The sequence below is a fragment of the Amphiprion ocellaris genome, chromosome 22 (assembly GCF_022539595.1).
Source record: "Amphiprion ocellaris isolate individual 3 ecotype Okinawa chromosome 22, ASM2253959v1, whole genome shotgun sequence".
In the NCBI taxonomy this organism is placed as follows: domain Eukaryota; kingdom Metazoa; phylum Chordata; class Actinopteri; family Pomacentridae; genus Amphiprion; species Amphiprion ocellaris.
The window spans coordinates 15150061-15167431 of record NC_072787.1 but is presented as its reverse complement, the minus strand read 5'-3'; the positions used below and the strand labels follow the sequence as shown (position 1 = coordinate 15167431).

Here is a 17371-nt window from a genome sequence, read left to right as displayed (position 1 = left end):
AAACAAAACTTACTTCAGTAGTTGAGCCTGGCCACCATATTGCACATTTTATTTGAACTCAACTGACAGCTGTTTTAGACACAACTATTTATTGTTCCACATTTATCTTAATTTATATCACAATTTACAATGTTAAAGTTATTGCCTTTGTATTTTTCAGTTCATAACTTAAATTCTCAGCTCAGCACACTGTTATTAAAATGTGCCAAACAGAAAACACACTCCACGTCTACAGCTCATTCATTAACAAAACCTTAAAAAATGACTATGCTGCACTGACAACCAAATTCGTGCTCAGTGACATGTCAGATGAAGTCCCTGCCAACACTGGATCAGTGTCTGGCTGCTGTTCTGATACGGAGTTTACCTCTGGTATTTCTCAAAAGCGCTGTCTTGACAAACGACATGAAGGCGACCCAAAGAAGGCTTCGTTATGATGGGAGAATTTGCACGTCAATGTAGAATAGTCCCAGTCCACGTCCAGCTTATCCTTATAAAGTCGTGCGTCTGCAGAAATGGTGCGCGGCGCTCCCTTTACGCGCATCCAACACTTCACCTGTGTGCGTAAAAGTCTCAGGAGCCCCTAATTTATTGGATACACAAAGCGGTGGACAAGTATTTCACTCCGACGTAATTAATCACTCGCCCCATAACACTCCCTCACAGCGGAGGAGGCTGTTCTTTCCCTTTCCCAACTTATTTCTGTCTGAGGGCAGTAGAGGCTCGTTTTCAACGCCAGAGGCAGGACTCTCCTTTGCGTTAACTCTGATATGTGGTAGGCCATGTCCCACTCTAATTGGCTGCGAACCTGACACTGTATTTTCTTTATAAGCCTATCAAAAAGTGGCAACGGGAAGAATTTTACTCAAAATTACCCCCAAAAATGTCCTCTTCATTGGTCAGAAATAAGGGCTAGTCTATCAAAACGCTGTTTGCAACAGACCATGAAAACAAACTGACAAGTGTAAGATGATATGCAAAACATTTGATGAATTGCCAGGGTGTCTTGAATTGCAAGCTCATTGGAACAGCTAATAAATAAACTCCAGCGCTGCAATCAACAGGCAGGCATTGAGGAAATTCTTGCGAGGCTCATAAATTAATCACTCTGATTTCCAGGGCTCCAAACGGAGATGTCGGCAAATTAATGAAAGGAATTATTCATAATATGTATATCCTCGGACTGTTCTTAATAAACATTGTTTTTGTAAGGATGGAGTAACAGTATTGCTTCAGGCTACTAATTACAAGGCGAAGTAAAAGGAGGTTAAGTAAGCTTGTTTCCCTAATTACCCCGCATCTTTCAGGGCTGACACGCCCACGTGGCCCCTAAAAACTCATTCAAACACTTAAGGAACAAAGATGACAATAAATACATCCGCATTGTTACTGAATTTGCTACAAAACAGCACCGAATCATTAATCATAGTTGTTTGAATGGACGCAAATGATGTTAGCTTTGGATATTGCAAAAGCTTGTAATAATAGAGCAGAGTGCTCATTTAGATTGTGCCACTCTGCATCTTCCTGTTCACTTATTTGCACTAATGCATTTAGAAGAAAAATCACACACATCATAGAAAATAGAGGGCTATCAGCAAGCAACAGATTCCAGAATTCTACTTCAAATAAATCAGCTGTGAAAATGAATGGAATAAATGAAATTATTTTTTTTAACTCTTTATTTTCTTTCATTACTACTTACTATTTCCAGCCCATTAATTCACTTATAGGAGCAAAGGTTTAGTCGTAACTGCAAGTTAAAATCAAAACATTTGTTAATATATTGTGAAAAAATGTCTATAATTTTAAAGAACAGTAATCCACCAGGTCAAGCGACTGCAGTTGTGGACATCACAGCGTGGGTGACAGTGACTGTGTCCTGTTACAAGGATAAAAAATCCACAGCTATGATGACGAAGGTGCTTAAAGAAGGCAGATGCATACTTAGTCCTGTGCTCTGGCTGATGTGCACGTAAGGTGGAGGAGTCAGTCGACTGGTAGGTTTGTCCTAAGCTTCTGTATGACTGTTGATGTCTGATGACACGGCCACACTGTAACAAATTGCTGTAAAAATACAGCATATTTTGTACAGCAATATACCGTTCTTTGTAAATACAGCCGAATACTGTAAATTCATGCGTTTTTAAAGAACAAAATATTAACAGCAAGCTACCATACAATCTTACAGCAGATTACAGTATTTTTCTGGTTTGGGTTGATTTGAGTATAACTGTTGCTGCAGTCCGACCGTTACTCGTCTCGGCAAATTTTCCTGCACATCACCACATTTAGCAAACAGTCAACACAAAGAAGTGACGAAATAGGTTTAAAATATTATGTATCAGTGATTTTACTCACTACTGAGGAAAGAATTGGGAGAAAAGGAAGAACTGAGGACGACAATTTTCGGCCGGCTCAGACCTGCAGGAACCACCTGTAGCTGATCCATCCTGCTCCGGTTCACTGAACAAGGTAACTGTGGTTTTTGAAAAAGTTAGCCTTACTTTTAATTCTGTCAGTCTATTTTATGTTTTATTCTTTGACAGTAACATAAACACAGCCAGGTTAGTTACTGTTTGGTGTTAGCCACGAGTCGCTAGCATGAATGCTAACGGTTCCCACACTGCTAGCTAGCAGCTAGCATGAATGCTAACGTTTCCCACACTGTTAGCTAGCAGTTAGCATCCTCTCCTTTGGCTGCAGAGTGGACAAAACTTTGGGTCTTTCTTTTAAACCAGACCAGGAAAATGAATTTCTAAGCCACCAGATCCAACTAGGTTAGGTTAGCTATCTCTGTCTTTCGTGTAATTTTCCATCAACTATACAATGTGATGCTCCACTGATCTGTTATCAAATCTCCACATGTACTTGTCTGCATTCGACCATTTAGGTAATGTCAAGTTTTAAAAAAGGTTTGTAGGATGTGTCATGTTGCTTCTCTCTCCACTTAGGAAAGGTAAATTTGGGTGTTATGCAAACAGCTGCAAAAAATAGGTTTAAATGTGTATTGAACTAAATAGCTGTTTTAAGTGGAACCCTCTGTTTTGCTTAATAATTTGTTTCCTGTTTTTGTTTGTATGTTTTTTTTGATGAATGTGACAGAGTTCCATATTAAGTTTAAGGGATCTTTGCCTGCCACACCTAATATATTCTTTCTTTTTCATTTCATTGTAGACACTTTCTTGGTAATCAACCCTGAGAAGGGAACAAAGGCCAGCTAGGAGAAGGTGATGTCCAAGAGGTCGGGGAAGCTGTTCCAGAAAAGACATCTACTGTAAATCCCCATGTAGCCTCCCTTATAAAAAGACTCATGGACTCTGAGTGGGACTTCATGTAAACCCAGAGCACCTCTCCACACAGGACCTCAGTTTCACAAAGGAAAAGCCCCGTCTGCAACCAGATGTTCATGTTGTCATTTTAAGGTAACAAGTCTCAATATTGTGTTGGGTTCAGTATAAAATACTTCAGTTCCAGGTTTGTTCCTTGACTAGGTGTTTATTGAACATGATCAAGAGTTATGAAAGACTGATTCTGAAGGCAGGGTACCTGAAATGTGATATGCAGTTTTTATACAGATTGTTGACAACCTGTTAAACATCACTAATTGTTTTTATAGATATTATTTTACAAGACTTGAATTACTTGAAATTTGTTAGCTGCTGAATGTGTTCAATGCAGTAGTTAAATAATTCAAGTGATATATAGATATCTTTTGTTACAGTTCAGGGGAAATGGAAACCAAACTCAGTGTACCTGAACTAGAACATGCACAATGGGAACCTGTTCAGCATGAGGAAATGATTGTATGTTACTAAAATTTAATGGGTTAAATAGGTCAGTTTTTGAACTATGTTTGATACAGAGTTGGCTTTAATAAAAGCTTAATGTTAAAAAGTCATCTCTTGTCTGAGCCATTTGCTATTTCCTGGGGCTTTCATTTTGAAAGCCCCAGGAAATAGCTCTCTAAACAGCATAATACTGTAATATTTTTTACAGTAATAAACTTGTTGTAGAATATGGTAGGATTACTGTAAAATAACATTGTGCTGCTGGCAACTTTTGCTGTCAGCTCTTTACTGTGAATTTACAGGGAAATTTCTTAGAGTGTACTTACTATTTCCAGCCAATTAATACACTTATAGGAGCAAAGGTTTAGTCGTAACTGCAAGTTAAAATCAAAACATTTGTAAATATATTGTGAAAAAATGTCTATAATTTTAAAGAACAGTAATCCACCAGGTCAGGTGACTCTGCAGTTGTGGACATCACAGCGTGGGTGACAGTGACTGTGTCCTGTTACAAGGATAAAAAATCCACAGCTATGATGACGAAGGTGCTTAAAGAAGGCAGATGCATGCTTAGTCCTGTGCTCTGGCTGATGTGCACGTAAGGTGGAGGAGTCAGTCGACTGGTAGGTTTGTCCTAAGCTTCTGTATGACTGTTGATGTCTGATGACACGGCCACATAACTGAGTCCATTCATAGCAATCTCTCATTGTTGCGCCCTGTAAGATCAAAGAAGAAAGATGCGTGAACAAAAAGCATTATTAGATCACAACAGAGAAATATGAGCCAAAAATGAGCAATAATATACAAAAATAGAAAGCACTATTCTTCAAAATGAATAAAACTAACCTAGAAACTTCATCACAAAGTTCTAAGTTATATGCCAAGAATATAGAAAGAAGGAAATCAGAGTAAATGAAAAATAGCTGACACCAACTCAAGAAATATGAAGTTAATCAATTTAACATTTTGGTTGATTAACTATAAGATGGAGTTCAAGCCTATTAGCAGCTGTCATCACTGATCGTTTGCACATTTGATCAAATTGTGCACGAATTCTGTATAACATCTGGATGTATACTTGTAAAGATATCACATCACACATGTTAATGTCTGCAGTTCAGTAATTCAGTAGCTAATAAAATAGAGCCAATTCTAGAATTTCCTGAATTATGATACTGGACCTGAGAGACTGTTGTGGATTCCAACCCTGCATGTTGGCGTGGCTGTAGATGTGACCAGGATGTGGAGCCTGACCCATGTTAAAGTCATCTGGAATATAAACAGAGCCAGATACACACAAGAAAATCAAATGTGTACAATATCAGGCAGCATAAGGTAAAACAATAATAAATGTGTCCACCAGAAAATTAAGCGACCGTCTTTATCAAGTTACCAAACAATTCAGTTAACTAAATGATTTATTTAGGTGGCTATTTGTCCGTATTGTGATTATACCAATTAGAAATTTTATTTCTATTTCACTTTCATGTGACTAAAGCAAAGATGAGACCAATTAGGCATTGCAGAAACAAAGGATGGCGAAATAAAATGTCGGAAAATGGAAATTGTTCAATGAAATGAAGGGATGCTGTATTGTAATGTGTGCAAAGATTTCACAATTCATTTTAAAAACTAGAATTTAGTGACTTACTTGTTAAAGAATAGGGGATCGATGAGTCAGACGGCACGTGTTTGTTGTTTTTTCTCTTCTTGGCCTCTTTGGATGCTTTCCAGTTAACAAGGAACTGTCTGGTTAACTCATGAATTTCCTTTCCATCGAGAGCCTCTAAAAAAATGAAGAATTTAACATGTAAGAATTAAAATCTAAAAGTGAACAGTGTATATTTTTTAAATTTATCATCAGGTAGATCTTAAATTTGAATAGGGGCAAGTCAAAGCACTGAAGTCTATTTTAAAATCAGCATGCCACTGAGCAAGAAAAAGAAGAATATTTTTACCAAGTCTTTTGCACTCAGTTATCATGCGGTCTCTGTACTTTGGTTTTTTACACACAGGATTTCCACTTAAATCCATTAGAAGCAGCTGAGGCCATAGGCTGAACACATCTTCTAGCTCCTGAAAACACACAAAAAGAGAAACATTACCTACAATCTGTTGTGTTGTAACCACTAATATTTAAACTGGAAATATTATGTCTCTAAAGTTATGCTCAGTAACTAAACAGGAAACAACTTTATTTGAAACAAATATAGACATTTACAATGTGATTACTGATTAGAGACAAACTTCACTATTTCTTTTTAACACATGGTATAAGTGAGTAGTAATGTTAAGTACAAGGGCCAGGAGTAAGTACATAAACAACACATCAGTCTGTTTTAATAAACAGTGTCGCCGGTGTCATGTAACTACAAGTTCTCTCCTGGGGCAGTGTGAGGCTGGTTCCTCCAGCGAGTAGCCTGCAGTTGTATGTTTATCTAAAGGCACATTAATCCAAGCCTGGAAATATGAATACTCTCTGGACACGCTCTGATTGTTCATTGCCTTCCTGTCTTGGCCAAAGCGCTTCCACTTTTCCAGCTCGAGCTGCAATCAGTTCAGAGGGGACCCCTGAGCACCACGCGCTCCCAGGCTTTGATAAATGATCGTGTCAGGGCCGTCACTCAGAAGGCCCTCACTGAAGAGGAGCCCAGCGCCAAATTGCCCCCCACGCGGGGGCGTGGAGAGCAGCAGAGGCTGGATACTCACTGAGCCCGGCCGGCTCTCTCTCGCCTGGACTAATGATGGGCCAGTTATGAACCTGTATTTGACCAGAGCTTCGATTCCCCTGTCCTCTCTGCCCTGCACACTGCTAACAGCCTCTGAAGATGCTACCCATTTGTCACCCCGGCTGACTGCCTGTCATAATCTATTTTAAAAATCTATAATGTTTCCTCTGGATTCTGACCAAATGGTGCAGAAGAAGGAATTGATCCTTCAGAGTGCTGTCTTTGCACAATCAATAGTGGCAGACGGGCTGCATAAATTATAGGAGATATCTGCTAAAAATGACACGTGTACGACAATTACCTGCATCAACGTTCTCCAATGAAAATCATTTGTGTTAAGAAGGTAACCGTGGCAGAGCAGTCAATTACAGAGCACTTTAAATGTGTGATCCTGGTGTTAAATGCCAGACCTTTTAAATAAAGCCATCAACCTTTTCAGTATATATATCAATTCAAATAGAAAAATTACTGCCATCAAAGAGTCGGCCTAAAAAAAATAAGCAGGTCATTTTTCAAAGAGTCGGTGAGCATAAATCAGATCTCTGCCTCAGATGAATCTCCCAGAAAGTGATATACTGGCGGTTTAGGATATCAAATAGAGGATTCTAAGGCAGAGAGGAAAAACCAGCTTTCCAAGGAAAGAGAGAAACTTGTGCTTGTTTAAAGCTGTCAGCAAGAAAAGTCTCAGGGGACTGGCTGGCTGATTTGTTGAATAATTCGGACCCTGTGCGAGTCAGAGAGACTGGGAACCTCTGGCGGGATTTGCAGGATTTGGTTCTTTACAACCCTGTTCTCCATATCATTTCACACATCACTGCAGAAAGCTACAGAACAATGTTAATGCTGACCTGGTCGACTAATAGATGGTATGTTGATTTTAATTGCCATGTCATGCATAGTTGCTGTGATGTGCTGGTATTTACTTTGACTGCACAGTGTATAAAATGCAGTCAGATTCTACTTCTGCCGCACTAGAGTAGAAGTCTTGAATGAAAACTGGTTTAACAGACACTTTTCTGTTAAGTCTTTAAAAAATAGATATATTTACCTCCATATTGTGCAATTCATTGTCAGCAGCAGAAAAATGTTGGATTTCCTTCAGCACTGCCAGGTCTCTGATATCATCAATGTTGTTGTTGTTGATGTTCAGGACACAAAGGGAATCCTGTGCAAAGAATTGATTTTCATGAAGAGAGAAGAGTTTGTGATACAGTCAGTACAAGAATAGAATATTATACAATGTACATTTTAAATAAGTTTTTGTGATCAAATCAACAAAAGGTCAAAACGTACAGTTATTTAAACATTTAAGACAACTTCACAGACAGCAAATTAACATTCATTTATTAAGGACATGCATTAGCTCGCACACAATCAAAAAAAATTGCAAATTTATCAGAGCATTTCTTTATGATTAATGGCTCCTTAGAGGAAGCACATTACAGAGCTATTATGCACACCCAAAATAAATAAAAACTGCACTTCGCAGCGTTTTTATCTTTTTCTTTGCTTGTAATCCACCTAGATCTGTGCTCTTCATATGTCTGAAGTACTTGGATCCCATCCAAATCAGACCCTATATAGTGCTGTTTCTAAATATTCATCTTGGTTTGAAGTTCTATAATGGCACATTTATAAAAAGCTGGAGCTCTTTAAATTTGCACAGCAATTTCTTTAATTTATCCAAACAAACAAGAAGCTGAGACTTTTGGTGTGTTTATCCATAGCCTGGGCAGTAAACGAAGTAAACGGACCTAACTGATTTGTCAGAGCAGAGAGAGAGCAACAGAGGTCTCTTTGACATCATCAAACCCTGCACAATACTGCTTTTACATGGATCACTCGCGTCTGAGAAATCTGAGCTCCCTTAAACTGCTTCTGATAACCCAGGGTTGATAAACCACACATATCTTTGTGTATGAAAAGAAAAGATTTTACTTTGCTTTGATCTCTGATCATTAGGAAATACAGGCTGAATTAAATGAATAAAGCTCAAATTATTAAAGGATCATAGAACCTATTTTTTGTGATTCTATTTCTGTACTGAACAGTGTGAAAATAGGTCATACAGCAAGTGAGAGCAGAGTCCTGGGGTCAAAGAGCAACTTTTCCCCTGGTTCCAGCCTCTGATTCTCCAGATGAAGCTCCTTGAGCTCATGGAGCTGCTCTAAGCCTTCCACCACTGCAATTCTGTTTCCACCCAAATACCTGGAGAGGAGGAACATTACACACATGATCATAAATACCTTAGACTTCAAATGACTATTGCAGCAAAGAGCACCAATCAGTTAAAGTATTTACTACTCACAGTTTGGAAAGTTTCTGCAAATTATATAGATTGTCTATATGAGTGATGTTGTTGTTCTGCATATACAGATGGGTGAGTTTGAAGGCAAAGTGAAGGTTCGAAATGTATGTCATCTGATTATCATATAGGTAGAGAACGGTGAGGTTTCTACACATGGAGAGATCTCCCTATAATGAAAGGGGAAAAAAAGCATTTCAAAAGAGTAATGGAGGAAATAGCAAAATGAAAGCGCCAGTGTAGAGTGAGTTTGCCACTTACAACACTTTCAATATTCTTGTTGGAAAAGTGGAGGTGGGTGAGGGTCTTGAGATACTCTGACAGGGAGAGGCCCCTTTTCTTTTTGAAGTGGTTGCTAGATTTAGCAATCAGATCGACAGTCAGACGCACCATGCTGGCTTGTCACACACTCTGCTTCAGAGAGGATCCTTTTCAGCTTCAGCCAAGCATACAGCCCGCAGTAGTGACTAGGGCTGTCTGTTTGTGAGAAAAATAGACACATGTGAGCTGAAATAGCAGGAAGATGAATGTTCCTCTGAATCACTATTTACTAATACAAAATTACTTCACTACAAGTAATCAGAAATGACAGACAAGGCATTGACCTTGTGGAGAATGTAAATTTTTTGAAAAACCAGCGATGAATTCACAATTAGAAATAAACTGTGAAAAAACCATCACTGTCCTCCAGAAAACTTGCCAAGAGGCAAAAGGCTTGGAAAAACACTAGGTTTACGTGGTAATTAGAGTGATTACTTACCCGTGCAGGTTGTGCAGAGCTTTCTCCTTCCTTTTATCACCTCCAGTGGGCTTGACCTGACATCAAGATAATAACTTTTGCACTTCATTGTTTATATGAAATTCTTTATTATATATCACCTCTTCACCTGCTAAATATACAGCTGTCAGCATGCGTAGGTAAAAGATAGAAGGCAGAGGGATTTGACAGGGGGTCTTTTCCACACTTTATCTCAAGGTGTCAGGTCGAGGTTTTAGGAGAAAAGAGACACAGATCGATAAACCAGAGCTGAACTATGGACAGGAGCTATAGGCTAAGTGAACTCATACACCCTTGGCCTCTAGTTTCCGGGGACTTGGGTGCAGTAGGTGAAGGATGGGAAATACATGCTGAAGGTAATTCAGAGAAGCAGCGAAGGCAGTGTAGAAAATGAAACAAAAATCTCTATCTTCTGTTCAGTGAAATAAAGGCGGATATAACCTAGCTTGGACTTACACCACAATAACACCTAGCCTAGCCTAAAAGCTCTGTTAACAGTGTAGCATTAGCACCGTGTAAAGCTCCATTTAGCGTTAAGTTCGCCGTTATTGAGGTGAATTTCGACAGGTGTGAAATTTGTACTAAATTCTCCTACCTTTAAGTTTCGTCAGTGGGTTTTAAAATGCGAGTTGGCTAAACACTTTTGAAGCGAAAAGTTGTGAAGCGAGCTGAGAGTTTCGCCGTTTTGTTTGAGACTGTCCAACTGTTGCTATGGAAACCACGTAAGCAGCGCGTCGGTCACAGAATATGTAGGGTGACTGAATTTGTTGCATCACCGGAAAAACACCAGCTGTTACCAAGTTTTTTGTTTTAAAAAAGCACGTTATTTCATATATTTGGATTTAATCATGTAACTGCAAAGGGAAAACGGTTAGACACAAATTATGGCCTTTTTTTTTTTTTTTTACACACTATTTCGTAGGGTAAGCAGTTAGTAAAAGTAAGTTAAAAGTCAATCTCGCGTTAATTGTACGCTCAGACTTTACGCTTTACATTTCCCGACTTCCTCTCTTCAATTAACACGTACCGAACTAGATTCAATTTTCAACATACCAAGTCAGGACCACAACCCACTTCTCCCAGTGACCCCTGCATTGTTAATCTATATCATGTCATGACCTGGGTTTCCTGTTAGGGGGTGACTTTCCTCCACTTATGCAGAGGCACATGGTGGAGGGTTCAACTTCTTCACACATGGCACCATGCTTGTGGGCTTTACTCTTCTCAGTGCCAAACTAAACATAACATCTCCAGTTCTTGGTGGGGTGATTAGATCTACAGGGCCTAAACACTGAGGCTACTCGTGGCTATTAATCAGGTTTGTCAAGTCACTAAGCTGCTCACTCTTTTTATTTTTGTGCAAACAGCAAAGGTGAAGAAATTCCACTGCAGTTGGAAGCTTTATATAGTAATGGGGAACATACTTAGGAATTAGAAAATTGCTAAATGTTAAAAGAGAATGGTAAAAAAATAAAAAATGTGGAATGGATTTTTGGCTGCCCACAATTTGACTTGATTAAAATTTGCATAAATTTCCTTGTCATGCATACAAATGTCCATCTGGTGATAATCACAATATTTATATGTCCAACGAGTTCAATATGTTTCCCTGATTCCTAAATAACTATGAAAGACCAAACTATTTTAGAAGTGCATTCTTTAAATACTTCCTCAGCACCGTGACAGTCATCAATGTAATATATTTAAATATGTGGCAAAAACATGAGCTATTCAGGAGACTGCGCAAAAACCTTATTCAACAACTTTAAATTCCTAAATTGCATTAAATATAATCTAATAAGTTTCCTCTTCCTAAACCACAATACTGAAAACCCTCCATTTTCAGACTTGGCTTAAATAATGGTAAGAGAAAATCATTATAAGAAGTGGTGCCAAAGCTCATGCATATGAGAAAAAACAGGCACCTTCCCTGTCCCACTGGGATTCTCTCATCGGCAATACATGGCATCAAAAATATACATTTAGCCATTACAATACCAGAGAAAAAAGACATAACACAAACCCAGGCCAAAGCAGTTGTCAGTAAAAAAAAAGGCAGACTTGGCGAGTGTCTGCTTCGATGTAGAGCAGACGCATCGGGTGAATAGACTCCAGTGTGTACGGCTTCTGTTTCTGCGCTGCATCACTGCCACACCACAACCTGACGAGCCGGCCGCTCTGCCACGACGTGTACCACTGAGAGCCAAACTGTGCTGGGAGTGTCTCCGCAGAGACATCCCACACATAGCAGTCGATTCCCGCTGAGCCTGTGCAGAAGCTTGAGTTTGTTGTTCCATTATGTAATGCTATGACAGGCTACGCCACTTCAATGACTAGTGCGAGGTTAGACCGAGTGTTACATGCAGTCGCGCTGCGTTGTTTATATGTTGTGCTATGGCAGGTTATGTGTGAAAAGACGTTTAGAGGCCAAATCATGAAAGGACAAAATGTTGCTGTGGCTTCAGGTGTTGACAATACATACTATGTCTATAGTGCAGAATATTTGGAGAGCAAAATCCACCCTTTAGTGAAACTGCTCATTGTCCCAGCTATACTTTGCTGCATTGTATCAAAAATAAAAATCATATCACTTTGTTAAAAATACAAAAAAAAAACCATATACAGTACTTGTACTTCTTATATTTTATTTTATGCATGTGTCCTGAATGCATTTCTTACTTATGTCTAGGAGAAAAGAACAAAATGAATAGAAAAGCACTCCCCAGAGAAATCACAGATAATGCTACTCTTAGCCGTTAAACACCATAACATCATGAACCAGTCAGTCCTAGGCATGCACAAGGAAACACTTCCAGGTGAAATCCAAATCCCCTTGCGGTTCAGGTTTAATTGGCAGATGTGTTGATTTGATTGAAGAGTTTGTCCTTAATGACTTGAGACATCAACCCATGAATTGCCTCTATGGTTGTCTTGCAGCTAAAATAAACCACAGTGAAAAATGAAGATTAGAATTTAATGCAGAAAAACGGATGCAGCATATAGAGATGCTGTATTAGTACACCTTCACAAGCACTAAATAGTGATGTGAAATATATACATTATATCTTGAAAATAATTCATAACTCAATCAAAACAAAATGCTTATTTTTTTTTTATTTCTCAAAAATTCCAAATTGCTTTTGTATTTGTGTTATTCAGTACAGATTCAAGACATTTGAAGATGGGACCAAGTTCCATTATTAACTAATTAACTGATAAAATAATTACAACAATCATTGCCCTCAGCTAGAGAGAAGTTTGACATTTACCAAAGTCTTTACATCATTTGGCACATTCAAGAAATTAAATCTCTATTATCAACTGTCCTTACTACCCAAAAAGAAAAAAAATCTAATATCGACAAAATTGATATTAGGGAGTTCAGTAATCTAATGAAATAGCACTGGACATATGACAAAAATAATATATTTTACTTGGAAATAGGGTTGTAATTAATGGAACATATGGACAAGAATGTGTTGCTAATAAATCAGCTGAGTGGGCAAATAAAGAATATCACACTCTAGCAAAATATGATTAAAGTATTTCAAAGTAATACCATCAAACACTCCAATCTTTGGAGAATGTAATTGGATGTAATATATAAACTTTGTCAGAACAGACTATAGCCAAACAGAACACTGAAATTGTAATACCCTTAATAAAGTACATATTTAATTAAAAAACTTCTAAAATATATCTACCTGTCTCGCGTAGCTTTGGCCAACTTGTCCTCAGACTTCCTGTCATGCGTGTCCAACCCGAGCATGAAGCTGCCTCTGCCCAGCTGAGCCTCCGACTGCTCCAGCTTCTCCGACAGGTCAAACACTTGGCCCGTGGTGTAGTCCGAGTTCTGACCATCCAACGCAAACGCACACACAGAGAAACCAATTCATGCACAATTTGCCAACAAAAGCTAGATAACAGATTTTCCGCAAAGAGGAATTTTTTAGCAGAATGGCAACAAATCTGCGTAACATGCTGAAGGAACACTTTGTGTGTCGTGGTGAATGAAAAGAAGCCAGTGAGAAGTTTGCTTAAGGTGAGGCCGTGTTTATGGTAGAAAAGGTAATTAAAACACAATGACACGGGGGCCCCTGACTAGGGTGACAGTGTAGCAACTGACAAAGCCTGTCACCCACAGAGCAGCTCGTTCTTGACATGTAGTCAATTCATCTTCATCCAGAATGCCAAAGAGCTAACTGTTTGGATAAGCCTGATGCCTATTTGGACTGTTTAGTCAAGCTCAGGATAGAGTGACTGCAACCACAATGGGAATTCGCATGAGGGGCTTTCAATCTTTAAACTGAGCTGCAGGGGAAGGAGCATCAATATCACTGGAGTCAGGTACAACTTTAATACTTATCTGCTTTGTACAAGAAGTTCACATACAGCTTATTACAAAAATCAATAAACAAAGACGTTTAGCTAATAAGCTGCAATAAATCAAAACATCACAAGCTGGTGACCATATGTCCCAGTGAGTTATAGTCTAATAATTAACCATAAATCAAAGTGTCAAACAATTAGTGAACATTTTGATTTTTGAAGTTGCCAACATACCGTGAGGAGACTTGAAGAACTTAGAGTATTAACCCAATATTTATTCCAAAGGAGTTCCAGGAGCTTTCTATCAAGGGACGACTTAAAATAAGTTACCTCCAAAGCGTAATACCTAAATGGGACAGATTGCAGGAAAAACAAGAGCAAAAACATTAAAAAAACCCTGCAAGAAAGCATATTAAAGTACTAAAATTCACGTTAACATTTAAAAACTCAATTTATGAGATACATGTATTATACAAGTATTCAATTAAAACCTGACAACTTTGTAATATGTTAAAAAAAATACTCACTGTTTACAGTGTACACCAAAATCTTCAATCTTGTTCAGAGGGATTGTCTGATATTCTGATGGTCCCTCATCGGGGGGTTTGTAACCCTGAAAATCCAATAAGAAAATGTTGAGAAATAATAACAAACCAAACAGCTTTATTATAAGATGTAAACATAATTACGAAACGAATAAAAATTGAAGACTGGCAGGATAGTTTATACTGTATTAGAAATATACAGTTGAACCTAGATTTAACGTGAGCAAAACAAACAAACAAAAAGCACCAATGCACAAGGTGCATTAATAAGAAAACATGTAATTAATGACTTTTACACTTAAAAGAGGAGAGCTGCTGTTATAGAGAGTTTTTGCTTTACCTTTGGGTAGGTTCTGAAGGCACCGAGGTTGACTTTCCCTGCAGAAATAGTCCGAGTTGGATCGATCTGTAGGAAGCAAGATACAGTAGAACAGGAAAACAAAGTCAGGGGTCACACAAACCTCCAGGGACTACTCAAATCTGGCCACCAGGAGCCCTTTTACTGTGGCTGTCAGCATGCTGAAAATCCACACTTAATTATCTGACGCCTCTGGCATTTAAGCACCGCTAAACCAAATGAAGTGTAAATAACATATATGGTTGCAATAGCAAAATATTCATCAGTACTGCATGGAAACCTACACCTCATATATCAATAATCTCACCCCCTATCTGTTACACTCACATTAATGTGTGTTACGACACTTAGAAAAAAAAACTTTTACTTTCTTGTACACCATTTCAACAGGAGGAAATTAGAAATCACAGTAAGTGATTTGAAATAAAAGTGGTTACTATTTCCTGTCTTACCACAACAGCCACAAAAGGCTCCTGAAACTGCTGGTTGAGCATCTGAGTACTGACATCGATACCCGAGAGCCAGCACCCGTAGCCTGGGTGACTGTGGTACCAGCCAATAGCATTCTCCAGCCGTCCAACCTGAGGGATCAGAGATTATATGTCGGCTGCAATTCAAGTTTTAAAGCCAGCGCAATTTCGCTAATTTTACAATTTTCCTGTTCAGAATAGCAGTATGACAGGTTTTCAAAATGTGACAGTTTAAAAATGTTAACCCAATATTAATATTGCTGTCAGTATACGGCAGTGGTGAATTGGCAATTTTCTTCATTGTCAATAAATGCATATGAAAGCTTTTTTAGTGTGTGTTTAAAAAAATGCAATAATAAACTGTCAGCAGTGCAGAATTAAAGTATGGTGGTTATTTTTAAAGAAAAAAAATGTTTGTGCAATCATTTGAATTTTAAAGACTCTTTCAGACATGAATTACTGTTTTGAAACAAGCATGGGATTGAAGAAACCTCAATCAGAGAATGACACTTCATAAAACTGATAAAAAGTTAAAGGATAAAATCGCCAGACAAACATATATGCCTCTGACTAATCCAGTAAATAAAGCACCCCAGAGAGCACAGTATTTCATCATATTGATCATTCAAAATGTTCAGTATTTCCATACTGCTGTCCTGCTGGTATGTTTGCAAAATTGTCTAGAACAGAGCGTGAATACAACTAAAGAAAAACGGAAAGGAGGGTTTAAACAGCATTGCAAAATCTCTGACGGTAGGAAAATCGATATTATCATCGTCATAGCCCCACATTTAAATGACCATAGATTAGAAGTGTCCTTTAAAAATCCTATTGGTGTATATTGAATCCATATTGCTAACATAAAAATAGCTTTTAGGAGTTTAGTCATATGACTCTTACTCAAGTCAAGAAATGAACCAATATATGGGCATATTAAGTTTGATGCAGTTAGTGTTGCCCTTTTCCCCTGCCTCCCTTTTTCTTGATCATAACTTAAATAAGCACTTATGCGCTGTATGTGAGTTGAAGTCAGTGTCCCACCTGTTTGGCATTTTCAATATAGGCAGCCATGTATTCATAAGCTGCAGCCTGGGCGTTGACTCTGGTTTCTGTACCCTCCACAGGCAATGCAAAGCTGTCCATAATGATCATAGTTTCACCGTCCACCTTCCCCAGCATGAGGCCCATCACCTCCAGGTTTCCTCCAGACCTGGCGTGCATCACCATCTTCAACAGGGCCAAAGCTGAGATCTTGCAGTACTTGAAGTAATGATGACTGTGGAAGAAAGAAAGACATATATTTGTATTTATCTTAGGGATAATATAAAGAAGAAGGAACATTGGTAAGTACACAATGCACTGTGCTACTGCTGTTGACAAACAGACCGGTATGCTAGTTTATAGCCAAGCTATCCGGAGTGCTCCCTGCCGTGGCACAACATACAGCACAATAAATGTAGCTCAACAATCGTCTAGACACTCAAACTAACAACTCAACATCACACAGCAGTTTTGAACGTACTCCTTTGTCCATGGCTTCGCAGCGAGGATTTCTTGTTGTTGCTTTTTGTCATATTTGTAAATTTCATCGATGCTCTGAACTTCCTGCATGCTGTTCGACAGCTCCCATGTTTTCTGAGCCGTACTACTCCCCGCCATGGTGAATTCTACAAACAAAAGCCGTCAAAACTCCCAATTTCAGCACGAACAGGCGAAGAAACTATATATTTTCCAAAGATTTTTGAAATCGTATCAGGGCCAAACGTCCACTCTATTCAGGGAGCCATGACAGTGAATGATACCAATACGGCAAAGTGAAATCGCAGGGGACGTTTGTCATAATATTCCACAAATTTTCCTTTGATACGTCTATAAGGTGTATTTTCTTTTTTTTTTTTTACATTAAGTTCAGAATCATATATCCCAATATTACAAAATAGAAAGATTTTCTTTGCGTATTTATCAAGGTTATTAAAGTGCAGTCACCCCTCTAACAGATGTAATGGTTTAGTCCTGAAAGACGTTAGCTAACGGTCGGGGACTCACTGACATCTAGCGGGGCTTTT

At 38.5% G+C, this 17371-nt stretch overlaps 2 protein-coding genes across 2 annotated transcripts; both read right to left on the bottom strand.

The window, feature by feature from the left end:
- Nucleotides 1-3478: 3478 nt before the first annotated feature.
- Nucleotides 3479-12095, bottom strand: ppp1r42 (protein phosphatase 1, regulatory subunit 42). Its single transcript, XM_023276160.3, has 10 exons — nt 10199-12095; nt 9586-9641; nt 9087-9302; nt 8829-8995; nt 8590-8728; nt 7569-7685; nt 5750-5867; nt 5443-5577; nt 4973-5060; nt 3479-4507 (listed from the first exon to the last, which is right to left on the bottom strand). Exons 3-10 carry the CDS (start codon nt 9216-9218, stop codon nt 4495-4497), a joined length of 909 nt encoding a protein of 302 aa, XP_023131928.1. The 5' UTR covers nt 9219-9302; nt 9586-9641; nt 10199-12095; the 3' UTR covers nt 3479-4494.
- Nucleotides 12096-12231: 136 nt separating this feature from the next.
- On the bottom strand, nt 12232-17099 carry cops5 (COP9 signalosome subunit 5). The gene is made up of 8 exons (XM_023276145.3): nt 16828-17099; nt 16347-16581; nt 15288-15416; nt 14818-14883; nt 14460-14545; nt 14167-14278; nt 13308-13456; nt 12232-12540 (listed from the first exon to the last, which is right to left on the bottom strand). Exons 1-8 carry the CDS (start codon nt 16962-16964, stop codon nt 12450-12452), a joined length of 1005 nt encoding a protein of 334 aa, XP_023131913.1. The 5' UTR covers nt 16965-17099; the 3' UTR covers nt 12232-12449.
- Nucleotides 17100-17371: the final 272 nt, after the last annotated feature.

Coding starts and splice junctions, on each gene's coding strand:
- ppp1r42 (XM_023276160.3), bottom strand. CDS start 9,218: ATGGTGCGTCTGACTGTCGATCTGATTGCTAAATCTAGCAACCACTTC. Junction 8,996..9,086: donor ACAAGAATATTGAAAGTGTT/GTAAGTGGCAAA, acceptor CTTTCATTATAG/GGAGATCTCTCCATGTGTAG. Junction 8,729..8,828: donor TTGCAGAAACTTTCCAAACT/GTGAGTAGTAAA, acceptor CCTCCTCTCCAG/GTATTTGGGTGGAAACAGAA.
- cops5 (XM_023276145.3), bottom strand. CDS start 16,964: ATGGCGGGGAGTAGTACGGCTCAGAAAACATGGGAGCTGTCGAACAGC. Junction 14,884..15,287: donor AGCCTTTTGTGGCTGTTGTG/GTAAGACAGGAA, acceptor TGCTTCCTACAG/ATCGATCCAACTCGGACTAT. Junction 14,279..14,459: donor TTTGGTGTACACTGTAAACA/GTGAGTATTTTT, acceptor TGTCCCATTTAG/GTATTACGCTTTGGAGGTAA.